Raw genomic sequence first — 17,776 nt, forward strand, 5'->3', positions numbered from 1 at the left:
TTCCCAGCCTTTTTCTTAATTCTCTAACCTTTATTTAGATTATATATATTTTCAGACTATAAGAATTAAAATTAAATTAATATATCCTATAAATAAATGGGATAAGGAAGAAGATGATGATATCCTATAAATAAAGTTTAATTGAAATTAATTGAAAAAGCGTACTATTAATTTATCGATTTATGAAAGATGAACAGTTGGTTGTATTTTCGGCTACACATATTCAAAACTGAATAATTTCATTTGTATTATATATAGAGCTGACGTCTTTGATTCTTTATTGAACGCACTAGTTTTAGGCACTACTGGTTTCTATTTGACATATTATTATTGATTAGCCCACTGATCGGGGAAGACTATAAGCTATATTAGGTATGTAGTTAAGTATAGGCTATTCATTGTTTTTATTATATAATAATACTATGAATAATATATAACCTATACCTGACGGCGTTGGTGAACCATCAACCAACACGCCGTCCACGGTTACCGAACACTGGTTCAGAATCACTAATCTAATGTCCCAAATTTAAGTTGCACTTACCGAATTTTTGCTTATCACATATTGGCTAGTAAATTTTTTATTATAATCCCAAGGGTTTACGGGTATGGGTCTGTTTTATGAATACTAAACATAATTTGGGTTTTATATTTGTCAGTTTTATTTGGCTGTGGACATTTTGTGTAATTCTTCCGTGTTCATTGGTATTTTATTTTATGATTATCGACATAGATCTGCAAGTTTTATTTGTGGTATTTATTAACCAAAAATATTACACAGAGTGAGTTACTGTTTATGGGTCAATGCTACAACTAATTCTTTCTAAGGTCACCTTGGATATCTAGCTCCATATAGGAATGGTGACCTATTTGTAAAATAACAAGGAATAATAATTCTCACCATTTCAATACAGATACTTATTGTATAATTTTTGGCAAACGTTACTAAAATAATTGATCAAAAAATTGATGTAACAATTAATTAATTATAAAAGATTAAAATTACACATTACGTCATTTACATAAGGTATTACACATTTAACTGTGTTTTTATACGATTCTCTCATTAGCATCCAATTCATTATGAAACATCATGAGATACGTGTTATAAAAATGAAATAGTATTTAATGACCAGTTAAAATACACGTAATGTTAATATAATATACTGGATTTGTATAAACATAAGGACTTTACTATGATATTTCTATATATTAGTAAAATAATATAAGGTAATATTAAATAAATAAATTAGGATGTAGTACTTATCTCAAATTTATATGAGTAATAGTTTTTCTTAAAAAAGATTCGCCAGACAATGGGCTATGATAATTGCCAGCAATTAGTACGTAGTGCTTAGCAGGTAACTCATTCACAGCCTCTGCAACTCTCCGTTATTACAATTTGAATTTTTCTATAGGAAAAAAGTAAAGCAACTTTTAGGCCAAGGTCAGGCCGCGACCCGTTTGTACGATTAAAGCATTCCGATAATTCTTGGCTACCTTTTGTTATTTTGAAAATATTAACATAACAGATTGCAGCACTTTATATTCGATTACGACAAGCAAACTGGAGCGTTACGATTTAGATCACTATGTATGTTAATCTGTTTTAGTATAACTTCTAAACTACTTGTTATAATTTGAGAAATAATGTAGTAAGTAATAATCCGATTGCTATAGGTTATATGACATGAAATAGAATATGACTTCTAGAGCAGTATATCTCAAAAGATCTGCCGTACACTGCAGTACCATGGCCGCGGTCATTAGTTGGTATGTTGCTTAAAAACTAAAATAACAGATTATAAACAATTACTTCAAATAATTGCCCGTGCTGAGTTAAGCTAGCGTATTTCTCATTAACAAATTAACAATAAATTCTGTTTCAAACTTTCTAGGGTGTTATTTTACTCAAAAAACCGTTTTAATATTTAATCATACATTTTTAATATTATACCTGCTGTAATTTTTATTTGTAACACGAAAATAATAAATGGAAATTGTTCGATTTTCCTTCCCGTCTGCCTAATTAAAGGAAATACAATATTAATAACCTTTTACAAGTTAAGAGGTTATTCATATTGTATTTCCTCTAATCAACATTGATTATGCGAATACACGCAATAAATACCACATTATTCAATTTTCTGTTACTCATAACCATGACTGTGACTTAATTGTGGGAAAATCCCTATACCTCCATTAGTGACATCTTTTGCGTAAATATTATTGAATATATAGGATTGTCACTTGGCTCTACTAACAAAATGAGTAGGACATTTTTTCTGCGTATGTTTTACAGTCTTTGAGAGGCCGATGATATGCCTTTGAAAATGTATTTTTTAATACATATATGGTAAAGTAATGGTGTACCCATCTGCGCTAACGTTATGCACTGGCTGGACACCATCGGAGGATGATAGTATGTGAATGAAGTCAAATTATTTAGCCCGTCATGCCGTATTCACTAGGAATTAACCACAATGGTTTCCAGAGGTGATCGCGTTGGTGCATTGCTAGCAATAGTGTCACCAAACACTATCTCTAACAATCTTCTTCGACCCATCATAAATGTATTAATAATTAAATTAATGTATTGTAATAATGTTGTTTTGTTACAGTATGTCTCGGAGAAGATGGGTGGTGCCGAGGGCACGAAGTTGGATTTGGATTTCGTGGAAATGGAAAGGGTAAGTATATACAACTTTCAATAGACAAGTTTACTGAAGCAATTAACACATCCGTACCTTTATCGTACACCTTATATCATTGTGGATTAACTTAAACATTTCAAATTTATGTTATTAGACTTTAAAGTTAAAACTTTTGAGTTAATTAGCCAAAATTTTCAGATTTCTCAGCTGAATCCAGTATTGTATTAGGTTACAAAATACTAAATAAAACCGACTGGACCGATTTTGACGGGACTTTTTTGGCAGGTAGCTGATGTAATAAGGAGTAACTTAGGCTACTTTTATTTTAGAAATATGAAGTTAAAAATTCCACGCGGACTAAGTCGCGGGAACAGCTAGTAAATTATATAATTAGATTTCATTAAAATCTATCATAGTTTGATTATATGCTTCTTAGAAACATTATCTACCCTAATTACAGAAAACAGACGTAACATGCGAGTTGGTAGAGGAGTTGCAGACGAAGACTAAGGAGTTTCTCCAGCCAAATCCTACAGCCCGTGCAAAGATGGCCGCCGTAAAAGGGATCAGTAAACTCAGCGGACAAGCGAAGAGTAACACATATCCTCAGCCGGAGGGTGTTCTCGGGGACTGTATGTTGCACTACGGAAAGAAGCTAGGAGAGGACACCATATTCTGTAAATATTTTTGATTTATTTGCTCCTATATATAATCTTGTTAACATTATGGATAGAATGTTTACCATGATAACATTAAACATTATTTAAGAGCTCCCGCAATTACGATACTGGTATAAAAAGACATTGCTTTGTTGTTGTTGCAAAAAAGTGGTGTAAAAGTAATCACTAAACAATTTATATTAGTTGTTGTATATATTAATAAACTGTCAATTTATTGAATATTTATTTATTTATAAAATAAATGTAGAGTAAATAAAATTCAACATTATGCATGTTTCACTTTACAGCGCAGTGTCTTATTGAAATGGGCGAATCGTTAAAACAAATGGCGGATGTGAAATATTCTCTAGATGATAACATTAAGCAGAGCTTCCTGGAGCCCTTGCATCACCTGCAAACCAAAGATCTTAAAGAAGTTATGGTAAGTTTATATCTTAGGTACACAAATGTAATTTATATCAATTATTAATATAAAATTATTAATACAAAGTATAAAATATCCCTGAAGTAAAACACCAAATTTACATAATTAAAATTGTTAATCTATATGTCGCAACCAATGTAACTACAAGTTCTAGAAATTTATGTACTTCCATTACAAAATCTGAAACTGTTTTGTATTACAGCGGTAGAATGTTTAGCTGGAATGTGTTATCACTGAATGCACGTCCGTTGCGTTTCTCCCCGGTTATGATATCATAATAACGTTAACTAAATTGTAAACTTTTACACAACTACACACGGTCTGTTTGGATGTCTAACAACTGTATCGAAGTTATGTATTGATCCAAGCATTATGTTATTTCATTAAAAAGCAAAATATTGATATGTATAAAAAAAATTGTCCTGTACCTATCATAAAAATAATTACTTGTAAAAATTACCTATGTCTGATTATGTTGAAGAAAATAATATCAAATAGTGGAAAGGGATTTTTAGTAGTGGAGACAATTGACCCGATTGCTAACAATATACCATGTTACCTTGACTTCCACGCGGTTCCTGAAATTCCTCCTCTGAAACTCTAGATACCATCGTGGTTAATTCCTGGTGAATTTGTTGCGATGGTTAACATACCAAAACTCACGCTAATCTTATCATCATCCACTGGTCCCCCGCCAAAGTATACCGCTAGCGCAGGCCTATACAGCTTTCTATCAACTAAATCAATTTACAGCACCACCGAAAGAAACTACAGGGACGCAGACTTGACTTCGACTGCAAACGACGTAGACAAGCAAAAGGTGAGAACTGTTTCCATTTTTAAAAATATTGTTTTACTTCTGAGAGAATATGATTTCTTTTATTTGTGCTTTAGACTGTAACTTTATCTTTCTCATTTTTGTTTCTTTTATTTGAACCGTCTAGGCCCTGGTAGGGCCAGCCCTTATATGAGTCCAAGCCATACACCAAGACAGGGTATGTGGGAGATTATGTATTATCATTTAAAATTTTTAAACGCTATAGATACTGTACATATCCACCCACCGTAGGAAGCTAACGCAATACATCAATAACAATCCTAATAAGAGCTCGTTTCTTACATGTTTGTGTTCCTGTCGTGCATCTGCGTTGGACCTTATCACTTCATTATTCTCATTGCCTGACCATTATTTTCAACGTTTGGTTTGTATGCACTTTATTTTATTATTTTAACATTATTTTATTTTTTGTTTTTTTTTTCTTTTCTTGCACGTATGTGCGTAATTTTGCGTGTTTGGGTGCGTGCGCGTGAGTCGCATGAGCATTCGTACATCAGGCTCTCAAATTCCAGACGATGAGATTCGGCAGGCGGAGGACAAGTTCGCCGAGTCTCTGCAGTTGGCCCAAATTGGGATGTTCAATCTACTGGATAATGATGTAAGTTCGTTACATATTTCTGTTGATTATTAATACTAATAATTTTCACAAAAAACATTATGTGATGAAACATGATATTAACCATTGGCTTCAGAGTAAGTAACCCAGAGGTGAAGGAAAACATTGTTTAGAATGTACAATATATACTCCTAAACTTAAGTAAATGATTGCATCAAATTAGAATATATTTATAGCATATAGAAAAGATGATTATAATATATAGATATCTCAAGAAAGGACATATAACTTGGAAGTTGATTGCTGAGGCATAACTTTTTACTCTCTTCTTAGTAAACAATTATGAGAGTAAACAGGCTATCACATGACTACTAGATATTCGTGGTGGGCTCGTGGTTTAATTGCTTCAGGCCAGCGTCTGAAGCAATTAAACTAAAATTTCGTTTTATCGTATATTCTATAGGTGGAGCAGGTGGCGCAGCTTAGTTTTTTTGCGGAGGGTCTGCTCGAGTACCATCAGCAATGTACGGAGATACTGAAGGGACTTGTGTCTACACTGATGGAGAAGTAAGATACTAATAAATATGTATAAATTTTCTTCCTTATTAAATAATAATAAAATAGGTATAAATATACCAGTGCGAAAAGAAACAAGTTGTTACATTGTATTATTTACCCTAAGCAAGAGCTTACCTCTTGATAGTTCTACAGTGTGCGCAAGTAAACCTTCGCTATACTTTTATATTGTAATTGTATAATATAAGAGTATGCCAAAGTTAGTAGAAACAGTGAGGCGTAGTATCAGCATAATAAGTAATATTTATTTATTCTTACCGATCCTCAAACGCTGAAACCCAATTGCACTATAGCATTGCGCTCAAAGTGAAACACATGGGTCTCGCCTATTTCAACCACCAAGCAGTTTTCATTTATAAAGTGATTTTCGGTTGAAGGGCAAGATAGGGCAGTGAATTTACAACGTAAGAATACAATGCATGAGGGGTACTACGAAAGTCACGTAATGTCGTAATATCCATTTTGATGTTCATGTATATATGCGATGGTTATCATTTACAATTAGGAAAGTAGTTAGTTCGTTTATCATCCTAATTACAAAAAAAAAATTAACCAGATCGTATCACGAATAATTTTATGGCAAATAAATAAATTTTAATTCGTGTTAAGACCCGGTTAACAATATATTAAACGAGAAAATTTAAGCATATATAGCATTATTACTATTTTATATTTAATATTGTTTTCATTTTTAGGAAAGAGGAGGCCGTCAACCGTCCTAAGTTGGAGTTTGTCCCGAAGACTCTCGCCGACCTTCACATCGAGGGCATCCACGATTTGAACAATGGTAGGCGGTACGGTTCCACCCAGAGTCTGTCCAAACCCCGAAATCACATCCCTCCCTCGTCCTCCGTCGGCGACCTGAGTAATGGAGATCCATTCAGAGCCTGGGAGGCTCCTACGCCGAAAAAACAAGTGCACCCTAGATCAGCACAACCACCACCAGCAGCTGGGTTCAAACCTCATCCGGCACCCCGAAACCAGTTCAATGGACGGGACCCATGGACAGGTGACTTTGGATTTATTTGCTGGTTATTTCTGTTCGATTTTGATTGTGGATTGCTATTGGGTATATAGATGGTGAAGGTGGTGAGGGTAAATGTAGTAGTAATATAAGGAATTTTGTACGCTTTTGACAAGAGTAGTAATCTGTTAGATTTATTTTTGACTCCGAGGTTATGACAACGCGTATGTAGTTGTTAATATTATAATTGACAAATAAAACATTTGGATATTATTCGGGTTCTGTATCTTATTTAAAACACGATTGTCGCAGTGATAAGTGTAAAATTATAAATTTTGAAAGTAACATAAAAATGTAATATCTTATTCTTTTATTTCTTCAATATGTTATAAATTCTGTCAATATTGATTTAGTTAGTACGTGAAAAATAGTTAAATAATAAGAAAAAAAATCAACCGGATTTTAATTTAACAAAGTTACCTAATAGTATATTGACGTAGGTAAACATGCAATCCATGATTAAAAAGCTTTTATTTATCAATCGTCCACATTTCACAATCACAGTGCACGGAAGCACGCTTCACGCAAAAGGGACCATCTCAGTGTCGGTGAAGGGAGATTAAATTTCTAAAGTCATTAATACTAAAAAAAAAAACAAATCTAATTATCATTACATTTAACAGAACCTACACAGAACAGAAAATTTTGAAATTATGTTAAACTAATTCGTATATAAATTAATATACTATCAATTAGTAACCAAAGAACTATATTTACAAATAAATACTTATGGTATATAAAAACAATACATATATGTACTGTATATGTATATAATAAATTAAAAAAAAATTCGAATTATAACTATTCTTAGATGATTAATCTTATAAGTCATTAGTTTTAAATCAATAATTTTTACATAAGGGTTAGAAATTTGACAACGAAGGGTTAAAATTCTTATTTACATTTAATAATAATAACACCAATCTATTTAAGCGAGAATTTTTCTAAATTCTCACTTCAAATTCAAACAAGGATAACAAGGTTCCGTTTCAATCGTTATCAGTGAAATCTCACTCAATTGAGTATGGGTTAATCTGGCCACAAGCGCAACTGCTACTTACTACTACTTTTCATAATTTTTCTGTTCTGTGTTTTACACCAGCACTATTACTAACTCTATCAGAATTATTATCTAAACGAAATAATATATCTTCTACATACATTTGATATGCCTGTTATTATATTACGAGTATTAAATAAACCGAAAAGGCCGATCCCACGTTTCATAAAAAACGCATTTCGCGATTTATTTTATTGATTTAAGTGTAGAACAATATCCCTTTAATTGTAATATATATATAATATAATATAATGTATTTAAATTATTAAAAGAATTATTAATTGCAAAAAAAATGTTGATACTTTTCTCACGGTTTTTTAAAATTGTAAATAAAATTTATTATTTTTGTGCTTCCTACATTTACACAACATTTACACAACATCTCGAAATATGAATATCGCGTTTTGTAATGTTTGTTTTACCATGAAAAAAAAACAAAAAAAATACAATTATTGTAATTGTATTTTTTTTGTGTACCATACACGAAATTTATGGCATCATACACGTATTACATTATAATTTTAATAATAATAAAATTGTATATAATTGCTTCAGCATTAAATAGATTAGACAATGGTATATTAATAAAATATTTCTATTGTACTTATTATAAAATAGCGTATTATATTTTTAAAGTTTCATAAACATGTACACTTAATTATCTTATCACAATTTTGTTTTATTCGCTTTTTAAGGTGGTTAACTAAATAGTAGATACAAGGGCGTGGTGAAGTGAACTGAAACATTTATTACAGGTTGCCGAAGTTCTGTCCTCAATCCTACCCTTCCTTAACCTAATTTTTATATATTCCTATGTATTAATAACTTTAGCTACAAGTCTAACTATTCCTAATGTCTTATATGAAAATATTTGTCAGGAAAAAACCTTTCAAATTATGTTTTGTTTGAAGGTAGATGCTATTTTAAATATTGATTGTTGTAAGTGATATACACGATTGTCTTTGATGTCTAAGATCCATGGAAGTAGTTATATTTATATAAGGGTCCTTGTGTGAAATGTGTGCGAACTCGAAAGCCTGTGAAGCCTGAACTTAAAACTGATCTCTGTCTGTACAAGATATAGAGAAGAAAATTATAATTAACGGAAAGCCTGTGAAAGCATTCAAGTACTCCATGAAACAACATTATCGAAGGTTGAAAATATATTTTATTAACATATTATTAACATAACAATTAAAATATATTATTATTTTTAATAAGCATTCTCCGTATGTCATATAATCCATTGTTAGATATTACATAGACAGATATTTATTGTATGTTGTGAAGTTGCAACTTGTACTAAAACATACAGAAATAATTTGGTTCATTAATTCTGCCATAGATTTACGGTTCATTATACGTGACCACATGCGAACCGTAACCTAATGTCTTAAACATAATTCGACGATTGCGTGTTCGTATTGGTTATTTTATAATATGTCAATAATTGATGTATTGATCCATTATTTTTAGAAGAATTAATATAAATTTTTCCATTCATTTGCAATATTGTAGTGGATTTCCCGTCTTCTAATTTGATAAAAAAATGGCGTAATTTTGTGAATTAAATGTTACATAAAACTGGTCCTTTAAATTATATTATCTAACCCTTGTAACTGTCCTATCAGGGATCAGTTGTAAGTATATTTCTTATATGTATATATTGTATTGCTACTTTCATGGTATCAAATTGCCCCTATATATACATATTGGACTGGCGCAAATCTCTATTAAAAATTCGTATAATTATGTGTTCTCTTTTATACAATATAATAGACGAATTGATTGATTGTAAGTCGTCCTGTCAAATTGAGAGGTTCGTTTCCGTTTGAACAGTTGTTTTATGATTTTAACTTTCACCTATTTAATACAGGAGGTACTAGTAAATAGATATATAATAGTTATAACATAGACGGAATCCGTGTTCATATTATACTTTAGTGCTAAATTGTCGAGGGATATCGCAGGCGTGGCTTAAAATATACCAATATGCATAATTATACGTTACAAAGTACATTCGATAATGTATCTATACTGTGTAAATATGCGTAATAAAGTCTATTTCTACCTAATGATTAAAATATGTATATTAATATCGTAGTCTTTGGCACCAACTGCGCCTTAATATGGATAAGACTTGGATTTGTTAAAATTGGTATAAATAAATTTTAAAATGTTTTATTTCCGTAAAATGTGTTAATAATCAACATTTGGCACTAACAGTTGAGATACGGTTTCGAAGTCTGTGTAATAATATGTATTTCTATATTTTTAATATATAAACATTAGTATAGTATCTATATAATTTTAAAGATAGTTGCTAAAATCATTAAACAACATGTTTCAAAGGAAACGTTTATAGTAGAATCTTATTTCTTCATTTCTTTGAGCGAGTAGACAATTCTTGTTCTATCTCTTTTTGAGGTTTAAGTGTTCAGTAAAATCTAGAGTGACATGCACATTGCAGAAGTCAGACATACGTACACATCGGAATCAAGCATAATTTTTTACAACAACCACTTAAAACAATTTAACGTTAATTATTAGTTGAAGATAATAATATAATATATAGAAGGTAATCTTGTAATATTCTAGTTTTTTTGACACCTTGCAACAATGAATCAAATGCAAAGAAAGGTGATTATCAAAAACAATAATTTTTAGTAAAGTCACGTAAGACGTAAACCCAATTAATTAGATACTAGATTTATCAGTAGTTGAGAATGTTAGTCAAATACAGTGAGTATAGGAATTTATTTATTTGCGTCGTGGAGAAGGCGGATCGCATGCCGCCTCCCCCGAGCACAAGCCGCCCTCAAATCTGGAGTTGTTCCCGGGGTCGGGCAGCGTGCAACGCTCCAACAACGGTAACACTGTGTGACACAATACAAATTTGTATATTACAATATACTTCATATAGAGGTTACTTCATTGTCACATATGACATTTCAGTAAAAAAATCTGTGTGCGACACAGCGTAGGCTATATAAAAAGCTAGCTGTTAACTGAGATAACAGACAGCGTATATCTGTCCTCAGGATACAATCTATCTTATCACAGATTTCATTAGGATCTATTCCGCCGTTTAAAAAGGTTACACACAGACAGACAGACACTTTAGCGTTCATAGTATGGATGTAAAATAAAAAAAAATAGTATTTACTGTTTTAAATCTGTGAATCATGTCCCTTGTATAGATTATTTTAATTGTTTATATATACACCTTAATGTACATTTATGTACCTATATTATGATTTTGATATTTGCAAAATATGATACAATATAAGTATTAAAAAAGAGTTTCCACACATTTAAAATTGGAGAAGTATCTTAAAGTTTTTTTAATATTGACATCATCATTACACTCAACATTTATTTTTAATTCAACGACCTTATTCTTATTAGTCAATTAGATTTTATCACTTTAGAGTATCTACGCTTTTTATTTTATTAGTATATCTAGTATTACACAAAAAATAGTACCTATACATATATAACATCAGTAGTACTTTAATAATCATCATATTACTTTCACAAACATTACACACAGGTATATATTTTTTCTAAAACAGCTTCTGGTTTTTGTGTGGTTGAATATTATTTATGTTTATGAACTTAGCCTACAATTTTTATTTTGTGCCGCGTTTATGTGAAACCATATCTACAGTCGTCATTAGTTTATCATTTGCTGTGCATGTCATTTTCGCTATATACATTTATTTTAGGGCTAAATATTAATTTGCCGTGTAATGGCAAATTGATATTCAAATTATGCTCAAATCGTTTTCAATAGCATGATGCGATGTTTCATCTTAGCGCTTCACAGTATATCATATAATTTTCATGATTGTTTCGTTCAAAGAAATCACGCCGCCAATAAACACTCATTAAATTATAAACAATTGTATTGTGATTATTATAATTTATTTAAAATTTAATATACAATAATTTTTTTTTCAATCTATTCTTTCTGTATGACAATTATAATTCATTTTGAAATCCATTCTGTAAATCATGTTTTATTATAATTATCACAAAACAAGTCATAACTAGTGTTGTTGCATTCTACCATCAATGCAATTGAAATATTCCTGGCTATTTTAATATTAGAAACAGGCATGATATTTCATTCTGAGCCTTTTACTATTTCATTCAGATGTGAGACAAAATGTAACTATTTAAAGCAAATATATTATTCGTTATTTTCCTCAAAAGTGTTTCTTAAATTGTCTCACGCCTGAGCTAGTTATAGAATGAGATTCGAATAGTTTACCTAAGCAGTAAAATATAGGTAAGGTCAAAGTAGACAGTCGAAAGTGTTTATTATTATTTCTTGCTTTTCTTAAATATCCTCGGCTTGAACGCTTGTATTATATATCAATCAAATATTAAAACGATATTTGATAAAGTTTCAAATTAATATGTCATTAAAAAATTACTGTTGTATCCTATTTTGTATTTAAAAATTCATTTAGCATCACTAATACACCGACTGACTGCATTGATCCTAAAACGTTGTATACCAACAAACAAAATCTAACATTACCGTCTGACTCTGATACAGCATCGCCGCTGCCTTCGCCTATTAAATCTCCAGCACGGACACCAGTGGTGCCCACCAAAGGTCCTTGCTGCACTGCTCTCTATGATTTCGAGCCAGAAAATCAGGGAGAACTCGGATTTAAGGTACGGTTTATATTTAGAATGAATCAAGATTATTTTAAGTTTAAAAAGAAAAAAAAATTGCCTGTGTTACGTTAGATCTTTGCCAATTCCGACCCAATTTTGATGTACAATCAGAGTCTTATTCCGACACTTCTGTATCTGTATCTGTTATCTTACTGTATCTGTATATCATACTGTAAATAAAATATCCTCATGGTCGGCTTACAATGATTATTATGGTACTAACTGCAATTTATAGGCTTCAATGGTCTACTATTATCAAATAGCTAAAATGCATAATTCAAGAAAAATAGTCTTGTGGGCTGCTAGCCAATATTGAAACTTCGACCAACCAAAATGAATCCGTTAGAAAGTGGAAGGCTAACGTAGCAGACTTAAGTTTTTTTTATAGCATAGAGCATAAACAAGCATGCTGATCAACTGATGATAAGTGATTATAGCCGCCTATGATCACTCGCAATACCAATTTCAAGTGCGTTGCCGAACTTTTAAAAGGGAATAAACTCTTTTTTAATCGTTATCGTACCGTAGATTCAAATATACCCAGCTAAATGTGGACAAGTCTTTCACTTATCATGACGTCAACATTTGACAGTGTCTGGACTAAACTATCTAGCAAAATAACAATGAATGTATTTTATAATAAATTTCATTTCAGGAAAACGACGTAATTACGCTTATCAACAAAGTTGACGAGAACTGGTTCGAAGGCTCTCTAAACGGAAAGACCGGATACTTCCCCATCAGCTACGTTCAGGTTACCGTTCCCCTACCAAACATGTAAACCCGCATACGTAAGTCACGCCCACCATGAACGTATTCATCCATTGTTCTATATTGTAACACAACTTGTCTGTGTGAAGGAAGTACGATGTGTGCCAATTCAGTTGTTTAATTAATCATATAATTAAAATGTATGTTACCTTTTTAGCATTAATTTTAATTTAGATTCAGAACAATTATGTTCAGCATTCGATTATACTGTTTATATACTATATAAGGCAAGACTTCAATCTTTCTGAATTGAAAGTCATTAGTTCCATGATTCACGAACTGTTTATTATGTTATAAAAAAAAAGCTTCGTCTTTTATCCATCGTATATACTGTACTGTCGTATCGTCGTAGAGTACAAAAAATAAGTAAAATGAATGTAGCAAAATATTTTACAAAATAATTATGTATGTTAATATTATTCTTTATTAAAAAGTAAGTACGATTCATAACAAATTTGTTCCGCAACACAATTTATCACTATGAATTACTAAAAGAATTTGTAATATATTTTAACTTACATAAGCTACATTATCGATATAATATGCGATATAAAATGGCTGCTAAATTACATTTTTCATGGTATTTAATAAATATATTTTTTTTGTAAATAATAGTAAGTTATAAATTATGTCTGAGTGTTAATTGTGAACATCTGCATTCGTCTTCCTGAAGTTGTGTTACATACTGTTATTACGTCATGTTACGCAGTATTATGTAGATCGTTTATATAATTTGAATTTAGTAACTGTGTCAGAAGCTCAATGATATAGTTGCGTATTAGCTGCTTCGTAATTTAGTTTGTTATTATATGATTCTGTTCATCTGCACTAGTCTGAACACGACTAATTGGGTAGCTATTTCCAAATACATTTACGTATTTGGTATGCATTACATTTCACTGTACATGAATTTAATCAGCAACAAACATTTCCAAAAGGCTAATTGCTATTTTTTTATTTATTTTTATGAAATAAACATTGCCATTTTAAGTATTTAGATAGGTTTGACTTATTTTTAAGATTATATTAATTTGACCAACATGTAACGATTATAATGCGCTACAGGGATATAACAATAAGGATTTACACGTTTGCCAAACCAGGACAAGCAACCAAAACTATGGGGGATATCCAAACTATTTAGATTTTTGCACAAATAAATTTGCATTTGCATCATAAGAAAGAATTGTATGACAAACGATTATTCGTTTGCGATTCATTCCTTTTATATGATTTTACATGTTTGTGTAAGGTTTAATATTTAGTCCAGCGTTCTTCGAAGTTTAGGACTTGGACTGACAAGCGTGTAAACCTAGCATGAAATGCTGACATTCCTAGGGCAACTTTTAGGTTTTTAGCTCAGTTTAACAGTAATTAGTAATAGTCGTACCAGCAATATTTGTTATACATAAATCTATTCACATCATTAGTATTGTTTTTATAGCTTTACTTTAGTGTTGAGGCTTTATTTGGTCTCGTAGCTAGGTCAGTTGAATCGAGCGTTGTTTGTTAACGGAGGTCACCATCATTGCAATGCTGAGTTGTTGGGAGTTCGTTGCCTCACGAGGCAGCATCAATTCTTAAAAGTGATATTTTGAAATAATGTTTATAAATTAGTTAAAGTTTATTGTGGCTCTATTTTTGTAGATGTGCTGTAATCTTTGTATAGTATTTTCTCCAATTAATGTATAATTAGTTTTATCAATTGGTTATTCTAATTTTTATCGATCACTAAATGGCACATTATATAACGTTTATTAGGATTACATTGTAACACTAGATAAAGTAACGAGATTAGATTTTATAGTTATAACTTTGCGGGTAATTATTTATCTAAATGGAAAATGTATACAAAATAACATATTATATTATACACATAATGAAAAGAAAATAAATAATTGTTGAAATCTTGCCAGAAATCTATGGCGTATCGGTGTTTGATGTATTATTGGCATATTATAATAACATATTATAATATTATTGTGATAACATTAGGATATTGTACTGTTGCTGCAGTGCCGTATCGTATATTTTCAATGAAGCTTATCAAGTATTATTTTTTATTACATTGCATAATATAATAGTAATTTTAATCTTTTTTTACGTATTCAACGCGTAATTAATAAGAAATGTTTAAAATTATATTACATGGCCTCTTCAATAGCAATGTTAAAAATGTTATGCACTAGACTTTTACAGTCATATTCACTTATTCCTACATTGGTGTTGCAGTAATTATGAGATTATAATTAATGGAAATAAATTATTACGCCATTGTTGTAAAACAACGGACCCCATTTGATCACGTTTCTGGCATACAAAAGACAATACCTAGATGTAATGTTAGTTGTATGTAAGTTCATAAATAATTGTTCTATCTTCAAGTGTCTCTTTAATGTAAGTATTTTGAGTAATTATTACATCCATCAGTGTTACGATAACGTAATAATGTTTCAGTGTTTTCATGTACGATGCTGCGAATTGGATTGTAAAAAAACACTAGTGTGTGGAGATCCACTTGGTCAGATCGTTGCAATTTCTCACTATACGAATAATCTGACCTCGAAGAGTTTAACACTGTCATGAAGAAAGGATAGACTGTTGTTAAGTATCATTTAAGTATATATAAATGTTCCAGTAACTACGTTGGGTGTGTGTGCTATGTGCTTACACAACGTGAAGAAGGAATAAGGACCTATTTTGTAGAGGCCCCTATGTTGGGTTGTTTCAGTGTTGCTTTTCATCATGGCATGTTAATTATTTGGATATCTATAATGCTCATCGTTTAATCTACTATATTAAAACGATATTTTAAAAACTAATGTTAGCGCGATACAGACATCCATAGTTGTCGCCGAGCGTTGTTGTGCCAAACGCAATCGACAGTAAGCGGCAACTGTAGCCATTGGCGCACACAACATTCGTGTGGCATCGATGTTCTGTCGTGAAAGTAGCATCTAGATCTAAAGCGGTGCATTAATTATTCAGATTGTTATGGCATTAATCAAATACAGCAACGCAAGCATCCAGATGCTACAATACGCTTCACACATTGTGGTGTTGAGAGACATCATCACGCTATCACCATCGATCGCGTTGACGTGTCAAGAATGATCTGTCATTACTATGATATGTTCTAAATTACTGTTTACAAGTAAAAGGGTAGCGCTTGCGTCGTCCGCCCACAAATTGTGAAGCCAACACTACACTTGTTTCTCCTTTCTTGTTGGTATGGAGACACAAGTAACATTATATTTATCCAAATTATATCACACACGCCAGTGAAGTGTACCTATCTAATAATATTTACTCATAAAATCTATCTGTGCGAACATGTCTGTTATAGTATATTATTCTTGTTCATGTTACTGTAATCTTAAATACTGTAATTTAATAGTTTAACTTGACAATTTACGAGATGTAATACAAATATTATTGATTTGTATTAAAATTTATCCCAAACTTATTGCTCGTTTTCGCCTCCTAATAAAATGTTAACAATTAAACAATATTTCAGCGTTGTTTTATTTAATACTCATAAACCTTCTAACAACAAGCTAGTGTTTTTCCACAGCTCTTAGGAACAAAACTGTTCAATATCTAAAATGTAATATTGACGTAACCAGGTTCATACGTACAGTACATGCCGCTCTTAGGGAGATAAAACGAGGCGAACAAAGTCGCGAGTAAAAACTACTATTGGAAGATGCTTACACTTATACAAATGAAATAAGGCGATTTATTGATGCTGACCAAATATGGACTCTCGAACGCAAAGAGTGGATGGTTCAGGGCATATATACCTATAAATATTTTTATTCTTATTTTTTACCAACTTAACCAAGTATTGTAATATATGATGATATAAATGGAAATCTTGAGGTGCTTTTTAATTACTTTTTTAATGACACTCAAAAACGATTTTTTAGTTTTAAGAAAAATTAGTAGGTATATCTGTACAGGATTTCAAAAACTACTGATCATATCGATTTTTAATACTAATAACCCAATAAATCATAATAGAGAAGTTCCTTGAAAATCACTGTGGCCTTCACGTACACATAATTATAATTTAAGTCGCATGTCTCCATTTTTAATCACGAAAATCACGAAAGAAATTAATATATTTTTACTTTGTTACACGGTAAGGAATAGCTAAGGAGTAAACAAAAGGAGCTAGTTCACTAAATATTGTACCATCTCTGTTTGAAATCATCAAAATCCAAAACAGCATTGTGATGTAGTCAATGATATACATTACAGCATTGTGATATATTGCTGTTATGGATGCGAATCCAAGGTATTTCTAATAGTACTTGGAATTATTATTTAGACTTATGGATTTATACTATTTTGTTTAATTCCGATATCATTAAAATGTGAATATGAGACTACTAATATTTAGTGCGGAAAGCTGACCACTACCTACTACTAAAATTCTAACCGCTATTGGATCTCTACCTACATTTCGTGTATCGTCTAAAAACGTTGCATTATCAGG

At 31.2% G+C, this 17,776-nt stretch overlaps 1 protein-coding gene across 10 annotated transcripts in view; it reads left to right on the forward strand.

Moving 5' to 3' along the window:
- The window catches only part of LOC131849996 (endophilin-A), a 42,510-nt gene extending 25,738 nt beyond the window's left edge, over positions 1-16,772 (forward strand). For 2 of the 10 annotated variants that reach the window (XM_059200130.1, XM_059200131.1), the window contains exons 3-13: positions 2,622-2,690; positions 3,115-3,331; positions 3,622-3,755; positions 4,512-4,578; positions 4,703-4,753; positions 5,094-5,194; positions 5,616-5,719; positions 6,424-6,737; positions 10,593-10,682; positions 12,380-12,501; positions 13,160-16,772. In XM_059200130.1, coding sequence (XP_059056113.1) covers positions 2,622-2,690; positions 3,115-3,331; positions 3,622-3,755; positions 4,512-4,578; positions 4,703-4,753; positions 5,094-5,194; positions 5,616-5,719; positions 6,424-6,737; positions 10,593-10,682; positions 12,380-12,501; positions 13,160-13,285 — 1,395 coding nt within the window. In that variant the 3' untranslated portion in view covers positions 13,286-16,772. Of the gene's footprint in view, positions 1-2,621; positions 2,691-3,114; positions 3,332-3,621; positions 3,756-4,511; positions 4,579-4,702; positions 4,754-5,093; positions 5,195-5,615; positions 5,720-6,423; positions 6,738-10,589; positions 10,683-12,379; positions 12,502-13,159 lie in introns of all 10 variants that reach the window. The other 8 variants (XM_059200138.1, XM_059200132.1, XM_059200135.1 and 5 more) reach the window with 8 other exon arrangements.
- The last annotated feature ends 1,004 nt before the right edge of the window (positions 16,773-17,776 follow it).

The sequence above is a fragment of the Achroia grisella genome, unplaced genomic scaffold, assembly GCF_030625045.1.
Source record: "Achroia grisella isolate CSIRO2021 unplaced genomic scaffold, CSIRO_AGI_Agris_v1 utg676, whole genome shotgun sequence".
Classification (NCBI taxonomy): Eukaryota; Metazoa; Arthropoda; class Insecta; order Lepidoptera; family Pyralidae; genus Achroia; species Achroia grisella.